General features: G+C 44.2%; 1 protein-coding gene across 11 annotated transcripts in view; it reads left to right on the forward strand.

Annotated features, from left to right (window-relative positions):
* Positions 1-10,155, forward strand: part of ep400 (E1A binding protein p400) — a 244,722-nt gene extending 234,567 nt beyond the window's left edge. For 10 of the 11 annotated variants that reach the window (XM_072240806.1, XM_072240809.1, XM_072240808.1 and 7 more), the window contains 2 exons: positions 3,264-3,341; positions 6,597-10,155. In XM_072240806.1, the coding sequence (XP_072096907.1) occupies positions 3,264-3,341; positions 6,597-6,872 (354 nt within the window). In that variant the 3' untranslated portion in view covers positions 6,873-10,155. The remainder of the gene's footprint in view (positions 1-3,263; positions 3,342-6,596) is intronic. The other variant, XM_072240814.1, reaches the window with a different exon arrangement.
* Positions 10,156-11,142: the final 987 nt, after the last annotated feature.

The following is an 11,142-nucleotide window of genomic DNA, read 5'->3' on the forward strand; positions in this document are numbered from 1 at the left end:
ATGAGATGAAGAGTTCTTGAAAGTGAGACCACGGTTGTGGGAACAGTTCAGTGATGGGGCAAGTGAAGTTATCCCCTCTGGTTGGTTGAGGGGTACTAATTGTCCTGAACCTGTTGGTGTGTGTCCTGAGACTCTGGTACCACCTTCATGATGGAAGCAGCAAGAAGAGAGCTTGTCATTAAAATCTGAGACAAGTAATTGGCAAGTGAAGGAAGCTTCAGAAGACATTCAGTCAATATAGCTCAGACTGTGGTCTGAGATTATTGTGTAGCCGACTGTCTGACCTTGTTTCATTAAAGTTGTTTATAATTTTCATATGTATCAATGTACAGTGAAGAACCTGTCCTGCGTTCCCCCCCACCCCCCAACAGATCGATTCATTACATCTGATTATTGAGGTGAGTGAGTGAGGCCTCTGTCAATCAAGGTCAACTATAGGTCGTTGCCCATGTAGCAAGGCCCCCCCACCACCCTCCATGCATCTGATGAACCCAAAGGAACGGCAGAAACCAATGCAGTTGGGCACCAGCAGCATTGCAGGAATTGCCAGTGTTTGAACTCAACGTCCGAGACTGCCTTGGGGACTCCAGGTCTGGATTTTTCCGTTGGGGTTGTCTCTTAAAGCCTTCCCCACGAGTGGGTGTAGCTGCAAGGCAGCAGAGGTTTGAGATCAGAGTTTTCCTTCTCCTAGGTGAGCTGCTAACCACAGCTGCCCAGCCCCATCTGCCCGAAGCGACTGGTTTGAGGCGACAGTAATCCATCCATGTCTCTCCAGTCACACATGAAGGCCAGGAACTGGACTTGGTTGTCAGAGGCTATTTGAGACACACGTTTTTGGGAGCATTTAATAGGTAATGGGAGCTTATCCTCACTACAACCTTGTGGAACCATTATTGAGGTAGTATACAGTAAAACCATGACAGAATGCAGAGTAAGGTGTTACAGTTACAGTTCCAGAGAAAGTACAGTGTAGGTAGTCAACAAGGTGCAAGGCTAAGACGAGGAAGATTGTGAGGTAAAGAGTGGCATGGTAACATGGCAGGTGCAGCCTTTGCATTACAGCACCAGCCACTGGGTTTGATTTCCTCCCACGTTTCCAAGATGTTAGGGTTGTAAGTTGTGAGCACCGGAAATGTGTCGACACTTGCGGGCTGCCCCCAGCACATCCTTGATGACTTAATTTGAGGCAAACGATGCATTTCACTGTTTCGAGGTACATGTGACGAATAAGTAATCTTTTCTGTTTAAGGGAGTCCATTTTACTGGGAAGCCATTCAGTATTCTTATGACAGCCAGACAGAAGTTATCCTTGAGCCTGGTGGTACATGTTTTTCAGGCTTTTGTATCTTCTGCCCGATGGGAGGGGAGAGAACAGAGAAAGTCTGACAGCCCACTTCCATATGAATGGTGGTTGTTCGTCATGTCTGACAATGACTGGAAGCCTGTACGGGCGAGATTTTAAAAGGAAAAGCCGTTGCACTGGGGTACTTCCACTCTCCTAACCTCAGAAATCCGGGTCCAGTGGTACAAACAAATTGCGCTCTTCCTTGGTTGCAGTGGATGACCATGACTTCCTCTGTGCCTTGCTCACCTGATGCATTGCAGAGCCACTTTCCTGGCTGTTGGATCTCACTGTAGATCTCATCCACCCACCCACCAGAGCTAACTTCACTTGCTGTCTCACCGGGGGATGAGGCCCGTCGGCTACCCTCATCTGTTTTAGCCCGCCTGTCAAGGCGATACACCAGGGTGTGGTCGCTGTTGCACGCAAACTGCTACTTGGAGCCTCAGGTGAGAGCTGTGTCCGGTGGGGTCCTAAGTAAGTGGACACGACAAACCCCATCACCAGAGGCCCTACCCCTCCCTCCCTGGTCACTGCATACACCTCATACTTTCAGACTAAAACATATAAATTAAGCACCTTTACTATCCCAAATGTGTAAGCATAAACAATGAACTGAGGCTGGAAAGCTGCATTAAGGTCCTGCTATCTTTTTGGACAAATAATGAACATTGTCTTAATTGAATTCTTCATCTTGAGTTGAAGCTGAGTGAATATACTTTGTTAGATCTGTAGGTAATAACTATTAGGAGCTTCTTCTGGCTCCAGTCAGTCCTCAGTCTCAGGAGGTTAAAAGGACAGCTCTTTTATCTTCAGTAAGTTTGCACATCTCTGCGATTTTACTTACACAGAACCTATAAAGTGACACAGTTGCTCATTGTTTTAACAGCCCGTTTATACGATATTTGTTGAAAGTTCAAAGTAAATTTTACTATCAGAGTGCATCTATGTCACCACATACAGCCCTGAGATTCGTTTTCCTGTGGGTATACTCAGCAAATCTATAGAATAGTAACTATAACAGGATCAATGAAAAATTAACCAGAGTGCAGAAGACGACACACTGTGCAGATATAAATAAGTAGCAATAAATAATGAGAGCATGAGAGAATGAGATAAAGAGTCTTTAGTGAGATCATTGGTTGTGGGGCCATTTCAATAGATGGGCAAGTGAGTGTAGTTATACCCTTTTGTTCAAGAGCCTGATGGTTGAGGGGTAGTAACTGTTCTTGAACCTTGTGGTGCAAGTCCTGAGGCTCCTGTACCTTCTACCTGATGGCAGCAGCCTGAAGAGAGCTTCGCCTGGGTGGTGGGGATCTCTGATGATGGATGCTGCTTTCCCATGACTGTGTTTCATGTAAATGTACTCAATGGTTGGGACGGCTTTACCAGTGATATACTGGGCCAAATCCACTACGTTTTTCAGGATTTTCCGTTCAGAGGCATTGATGTTTCCATACCAAACTGTGATGCAGCCAGTCAATATACTCTCCATCACACATTTAAAGTTTTAGATGTGATGCTGAATCTCCGCAGACTCCTAAGGAAGTAGAGACACTGCCGTGCTTTCTTCACAATTGCATTTGCAGGTTGGGTCCAGGACAGGTCCTCTGAAATAGTAACACACAGGAATTTAAAGCTGCTGACCCTCTCCTGAGGAGAACAGTGTTTACGACTGTCTTAGTTGCTGCCGATCCGTGGAGTAGATGTGGAGTCTCGTTCTGCTTCCTGGGAATTGGGTGGACTCTTTGCTCTGTTTCTGCATTTTTCTGCCCACCGCTACCTCTTCTTTCTCGCTGTCTGAAACACAGATGTGATTGGTCAGCATTTCTTTCGTTTTACAATATACTCTCCTCCATGACCTCTGAAACAGGAGCAAAATAATTCTTTGAAGTTATAATACCCTGCTGTTATTCAATAGGTTACAAAACTTCCACAAATGGTTCAACAGCAAGCAAGTGTGGGGAGTATCCAGCAGATGGTATCGACGGCTCACCAGGTATCTACACCTTTCCCTATCTCTCTACAATCTCTGCACAGTGGCAGGACTCCAAGTTTCACCATGAAAGAGGAAGTGTTGCACCGTTTCCTCCATTGATTTTTTTTTCCTCTCCTACCTATACTTCTTTTCTCTTGCCAGTTTACCTTCTGCATGCCTCGTTGTGTATTGGCTATTCTTCCTAGGGTGTACATCTCCCATGTTGGGAAGGGGCTGCCAGGAGCAGCTCGAGAGCTTGTTTCTAGAGCATGGAGTCATTTAAAACAGGAGGAAGCCAGTTTCGCCGTTATGCTCTGCCTGCTCTTTGAAATGTCCACTTAGTCTCCCTGCTTGCTAATTTTACTCTTTATATATTTATCAACTGCCATTTGAAAGTTCTACTTGAATGTATTTCACTGTCCTTCCTGATCACAACTCGTTGCCTCCTCTTCTCAATCCTATGTCTCTGTTCTCTGGTTACAGCACTTTCTAATAATAGTTTTTTTTTTATTTATTAAAACTTAAAAAAGACACATTTCAATTCTTGTTCTCTAACAAGAATATCCCCAGCTTTTCCAGTCTGTGCAAGTAACTTCAGTTCTCTGCCTTTGCTTTCTAATAATCTTTGATATCACACAGAAAGATACCCAGTGTTCGCTGGCTGAACTCTGCACAGCTTTTGACTAGGCTGGTGAAGAGGGCTGTACCGAAGCATATCCCTCGATCTAGATTATGTATGTGGGCCAAAAGACTGCATGTAGATGGGCTGCAGACGAAGACCGTTTAACGCTAGTCCGCGTGCTTCACCTAAGCACCTTAGCACTGCTCTTGATAATCGCGCCACAATTTTCTCCTCTTGCCTCTCAACTACTCCGTCTGGAAACAAGCTGCACATTCTCAACCCTCTAACCAAACAAATGTTGTCCTTCTGTATTTATTAAAGTCTATCCAATCATTATGATCCCAAGTTGTGTCTTCTTCCTGAAGTGGAAATATTGTCTCTATCTCTATCCTGTTGAAGACTTTCACAACTTTGAAAAACTTCTTTGAGTCACCCGAGGAACAAGTTCAGTCTGTTCTGTCCTCTGATTGTCATTTCCTCTACATTCGGATAGATCTTCTAACTCCTTTGGAGTGGGAATAAAGGGATCCTCTTTGGGTGACTCATGGTCTAACGTAGGGGTCTGTGTAGAGACTGCTTTTTACTTTGTATGTCAACGACTTGGATGAAGACAATGATGGTTCTGTGGCCAGGTTTGCGGACAGTACAAAGATAGGTGGAGGGGCATGTAGTGTTGAGGAAGCAGAGAGGCTGCAGAAGATTGGGAGAATGGGCAAAGAGGTGGCAGATGGAATATAGTGTCAGGAAGTATATGGTCGTGCTTTTTGGTAGAAAAAATAAAAGCATAGACTATTTTCTGAATGAGGAAAAAATTCAAAAATTTAAGGTGCAAAGAGATTTGGGAGTACTCCTAAGGAATCACTAAAAGTTAATTTGCTGTTTGAATCTGTGGTGAGGAGTGCAAATGCAATGTTAGCTGTCCTTTCATGAGGACTAGAATATAAAAGCAAAGATATAATACTGAGGTTGTATAAGGCAGTGGTGAGACCTCACTTGGACTATTGCAAGCAATTTTAGGCGACCTAGTAAAGGATGTGCTGACATTGGAGAGGGTTCAGAGGAAGATCACGAGAATGATTCCAGGAATGCATGGCTTATCATCTGAGCAGCAATTGAAGGCTCTGGGCCTGTACTCACTGGAATTCAGAAGAATGAGCGGGTATCTCATTGAAACTTACCAAATATTGAAAGGCATAGATGGACGTGAAGAGGATCTTTCCTTTGGTGGGTGAGTCTAGAACCAGAGGGCACAGCCTCAGAATCGAGGGACATCCATTTAGACAGGGTGAGAAGGAATTTCTTTAACCACAGGTTGGTGAATCTGTGGAATTTTTGCTACAGGTGGCCGTGGAGGCCAGATCACAGTGCACTTAAGGGGAGGTTGATAGGTTCTTCAGGGTATGAAAGGTTATGGGGAAAAGGCAGGATAAGGGGTTTGAGAGGGAAATTGATCAGCCATGATGAAATGGCAGAGTAGACTCGAAGGGGCTGAATAGGCTAATTCTGCTCCTATGTCTTATGGTCATATGGCCCTTTTTCACAGAAAACTACCTTCTCTTTATGATACAAAAAACTGTACAACATGACCCAGGTAGAGTCAAACTAAGATTTCAAGCCATTTCTGTAGGATTTACTTACTTTGATTGTGTCCAAAGCAGCTCCCTTGTAGATTTGTGATTTTCTAATTTACCTTTTCACTTGGAGATGAAAAAGTCAAACATCTCACTCTTCAAATCCATCCAGACAATGCCTATCTGTGAAACAGATTGAACCAGCTATTGTTTCCAATAGTCCAGGACCAGAGGACAGAGCTAACATTTTAACATTCCATTTTCCTGCACTGTACAGAGCAAAAAGAGTCCGAATAATAATGAAAACTATAATTCTGCATGTTTCATCCCCCTTGGTAAGGCTAGAAGGCTAGCATGGACAGGTTGTTGGTGTGTCTCTGTGTTGCTCAAGTCCATTCTGCAGCAATCTGTTTGAACAATTAATAATTCAAAGTTCAAAGTAAATTTATTATCAAAGTACATATATGTTACCATATACAACCCTGAGTTTCATTTTCCTGCAGGCATACTCAGCAAACCTGTAAAATATTAACTATAACAGGATCAAAGAGAGACCAGTAAACCACCATATTTTCTATTTCCAAACCACAACTGTGGTGTTGAAGTGTCAGTATGGCTGCTTGCTTCCTTCAGTGCCTCAGATGAATAGCAAGACCGTAAGACACAGGAGCAGAATTAGGCCATTTGGCCATTAAGTCTGCTCCACCATTCCATCATGGCTGATTTATTATCCCTCTCAATCCCATTGTCCTGCCTTCTCCCCGTCATAATCTGTTATATCTTCCTATCCAACAACTTAACAACCTCCACTGTAAATAAGCCCAATGGCTGGGTTTCTACAGCCATCAGTGGTAATGAATTCTACAGATTCACCACCCTCTTGGCTAAAGAAATCTCTCCTCGTCTCTGTTCTAAATGGATGTCCCTCTATTCTGAGGCTGTGTGCTCTGTTCCTAGACTCTCGCACTTTTGGAAACATTAGGTGGTGATTTGTCAAAAGGATGTATGTCCCAGACTGAAGGATTGGATTATATTAAAGAAATACTTGCAATCTAAGCGATGCCTTCTCGGTGATCTCTTTAGGTCCAGGCACAGCCGCAGACGATGACCTTGTCGCAGGCGACGACTGGCCAGCAGGTCCAGGTGATCCCCACGGCGGCTACCCCTCAGGTGATGCAGCAGCAGCAGCAGCTGATCCAGCAACAAGTAGTGACGGCCGCCTCTCCGCAGATCCAGGCCCCGACCCCACAGAGCCCGGTCCCGCCTGCCGCAGCCTCTGACGGACAGGGCCAGCAGGCCAAAGTGCAAGTGCGAACGGCCCCTGCAGTAAGACTGAAAGCCCCCATGAAACCCAACTGAGCCCTGGCTCAGGACAATGAGAAGCCCACCACCGAAGAATGTGCTTTAGCTGGACTGAACGAAGAATAGATTGTACTACAGTTGTCTCCACTCCATTGTGTCATATTTAATGTATAGAAAAAAAAATCAGGCACCCATTAATGTTATGTAAGTCATTTAAAATTGAATTTTGGTGTTGTTGCACAGCAGAAAATTCTGTAAATCTTTTTTTTATGATTAATTCTGAGGTTTAATCTCTGCAGTTTGTACATAGTGATTTCCTCTGAGCATATTTTTGAATGTGCTCTGTATTTGTTAAATTCAGAAAGTGGATGTTTTTGGCATGTGTTGAGTATTTGTAAATCCATAATTTAGTTGGATGGATGTCAAGTACGTAACTGTAGTATTTTTTTCCTGTCACATGACAAGTAAAACGAGCCTGCACCAATTGATCATTGGAATGAGAAGTGTTCAACATTCCTTACCTTGAGAAAGACCCATCTATTAACAAATTTTTGATACAACGTTTTGTATTTTTGTTACCTTTTTTTCATTACCCGTTCATGTTTCAGGATTTGTTTTAAAAGTTAGGATGTCTATTTTTAATTCTGTCCGTATATGCACATTAAAAATGCAATTGACGCTGCAAAGTTATCCCCCTCTAGTTGGTAGTGTACATGTTGTACAGTATTTGTTATGGTTTTGCATAGCGCCATGTTATAACATCCCCGAAACCTGTCCTTGGAAATGATGTATATTCACTTGTGGTCAGCAAGAAGGAATTAAGAATAAAAATTGTACAGAAATGTTTTCTTGTTGCTCAGTCATTGGTGTTGTTTTTCAGCTCTTCAGCTGAGCCACATTGTAAATTTTCTTTCAAGTAGCCATGGTATTTTTGTTATCTATGGTAAACCAATGAAGGGCATTGGGCAAGGTTTCAGAGAAGGAATCTGATAGGAGAAGAGGGTGGACCATGGGAGGAAGGGAAAGGGGAAGGGCACCAGGAGGAGGTGAGGAGAAGAGGTTAAGAGACCAGAGTGGGGAATTGAAGAGGGAAGGGGGAAAATTACCAGAAGGAGAAATCAGTATTCATGCCATCAAGTTGAGCCAAAGAGAACGTTTTACAATCACAGCTGAGAAATGTAGATCTCTAATGGTCCTGTTTGAGATTACTGTCACACTGTCAAAATATTCCATGCTGTTAGTTGAACCCATAACTCACAGCTACAATATTGTAATAAGTTAACATATTTGTAAATGTACTACACTCGTAATTGAAAAATCATTTCAAACATATTTCAAAATTCAGAGTACATTTATTATCAAAATATGTATACCATGGGCTGGCCAGTGGTGTCGTGGCATTAGCACTGGAATTCAAGGCAGATGATCCTGAGCTGGAAAATGGCCAGGTCCCAATTTGGGCAGCAGCGGTATCTGTGCATAAGAAGGCCTGGCAATATACTTCCATATCTTACCACAAACACCCTATGGACAACTACACCGTCCATGGAGTCGCCATGAGTCAACGATGACTCAACAGCACTCAACAACATCAATGTATACCATATACAACCTTGAGATTCATCTTGCAGGCAGCCACTAAACAGAAACACAATAGAATCCACAGGAAAACCCCACATTACAAAGACCATTTAACACTCAATGTGTGGGGGGAAATAAACAAATCGGACAAACAATTTTAAAAAAGTAAACAAATAATATACAGAATATGAACCGCAAAGTCCCTGAATGTGAATCGACAGCCACGGAGACAGTTCAGTACTGCAGCTGGTGCAGGAGTCTGATTACTGCCGGCCACGGCCATGGAGAGGAGAGCAGATCGTTACAGGCCACGGCCACGGAGGCGAGAGCAGATTGTTACAGGCCACGGCCACGGAGACGAGAGCAGATTGTTACAGGCTACGACCACAGAGATGAGAGCAGATTGTTACAGGCCACAGCCACGGAGATGAGAGCAGATTATTACAGGCCACAGCCACAGAGACTAGAACAGATCGCTGCCGGCCACGGCCATAGAGACAGTTCAGCACTGAGGCAAGAGCAGATTGTTACAGGCCACAGCCATGGAGACAGTTCAGCACTGAGGCGAGAGCAGATTGTTACAGGCCACAGCCACAGAGACTAGAACAAATTGCTGCCGGCCACGGCCATGGAGACAGTTCAGCACTGAGGCAAGAGCAGATTGTTACAGGCCACAGCCATGGAGACAGTTCAGCACGGAGGCGAGAGCAGATTGTTACAGGCCACAGCCACGGAGACAGTTCAGCATGGAGGCAAGAGCAGATTGTTACAGGCCACAGCCATGGAGAAAGTTCAGCACTGAGGTGAGAGCAGATTGTTACAGGCCACAGCCATGGAGACAGTTCAGCACGGAGGCGAGAGCAGATTGTTACAGGCCACAGCCACAGAGACTAGAAGAGATCGCTGCCGGCCACGGCCATGGAGACAGTACAGCACTGAGGCGAGAGCAGATTGTTACAAGCCACAGCCATGGAGCCAGTTCAGCACGGAGGCGAGTGTTGATGGTTACAGGCCACAGCCACGGAGGCGAGTGAAAGTCCTTCACTCTTAGCCTTATATATTTTTTCATGCTGGTATTTACATGTTTATGCATATTTTATTCCTTATCCATACTTTAACCTCTAAAGTTTTATCTTAATAATACTAATAATAAATACTTTATTGATCCCGAGTGGAAAATTATTTTGTTACAACAGCAACATTTAAAAATATACTTAGCTGTGTGCAGACTTGATTAATCTCTGGAGGGGAAGCCCCAAAATCCTCGGCTTTGCCTGCTGTTGGCGGTCGGGGCTGGGGTCGAAGCGCTCGGCAGAAATGGTGCTCGGTGCTTGGTGTCGGAGTGCTGGGCAGAGGCTCAAAGTTTTTGGACAACTCAGAATTGGACTGTGGTCGGGCATGGCAGGGAGAGTTTTCTTCCTTCTCCCGTCTGTGTGAGATGTGGGACTTTCAAGAGACTTTGAACTTTTTTTTACCACGCCTATGGCCTGTTCTTCATCAAGTTATGGTATTGCTTGCACTGTTGTAACTATATGTTATAATTATGTGTTTTTTGTCAGTTTTTCAGTCTTGGTCTGCCCTGTGTTTCTGTGATATCACACCAGAGGAATATTGTATCATTTCTTAATGTATGCATTACTAAATGACAATAAAAGAGGACTGCGTGTCCTCATAATTAATCTAATCTAATAATAAAGTACAGAATAATAATGTACCCAATAATAATGTATGAAATAATAAAGCGGAGGCTATTGTACTACGACGTGTGTCCTGTCACACAGAGATGAAATGTTGTATACGCTTATTGCATTTGGTAGGAAAGATTTTCTGTAACTATCTTCGTGAAGGTTGTTGAACATTATCGTTTTTGTTTCATGCCACACTCTGACCGACACACCACAGCAAAATTCCTGATCTTAGTAAATTTTTGTTCGTGGATGTGGGCGATCATGGTCTTTCCATGACTGCGAGATGGTTTGCCGTTGCCTTCTTCTGGGCAGTGTCTTTACAAGACGGGTGACCCCAGCCATTGTCAATACTCTTCAGAGATTGTCTGCCTGGTGTCAGTGGTCACATGACCAGGACTTGTGATCTGCACCGGCTGCTCAAACGACCGTCACCACCTGCTCCCATGGTCACCTGACCCTGATCCGGAGGGGGGGGGGGCTAAACAGGTGCTACACCTCACCCCAGGGTGACCTGCAGGCTAGCGTAGGGAAGGAGTGCCTTACACCTCCTTTGGTAGAGACATATCTCCACCCTGCCACCCCACCACTCTCCATGTAAATATATAATCTGAATAAAGTCAATCCTTAAAAAATATACTTGATCTTTGATCACTTCGCTGTATTTCGTAAAGCTGCAGACATTTAAAAAGACACAATAGATTTAAGGAAAGAGCAGATTATTATTTAAATGGTGAAAGATTGCAGCATGCTGTTGTACAGAGGGACTTGGGAGTGCTTGTGCATGAATCACAAGAAGTTGTTTTGTAGGAATGGCAGGCTGTCAAGAGCAAACGGAATGGTGGCCTTCATTGCTAGAGGGTTTGAATTTAAGAGCAGGGAGGTTATGCTGCAACTGTTCCGGTGCTGGCGAGGCTGCATCTGGAGTACTGTGTGCAGGTCTGGTCTCCTCACTTGAGGAAGGATATACCGGCTTTGGAGGTGGTGCAGAGGAGGTTCACCAGATTGATTCCAGAGATGAGGGAGTTAGACTTTGAGGAGAGATTGAGTCGCTTGGGACT

The sequence above is a fragment of the Mobula birostris genome, chromosome 22 (genome assembly GCF_030028105.1).
Source record: "Mobula birostris isolate sMobBir1 chromosome 22, sMobBir1.hap1, whole genome shotgun sequence".
Classification (NCBI taxonomy): Eukaryota; Metazoa; Chordata; class Chondrichthyes; order Myliobatiformes; family Myliobatidae; genus Mobula; species Mobula birostris.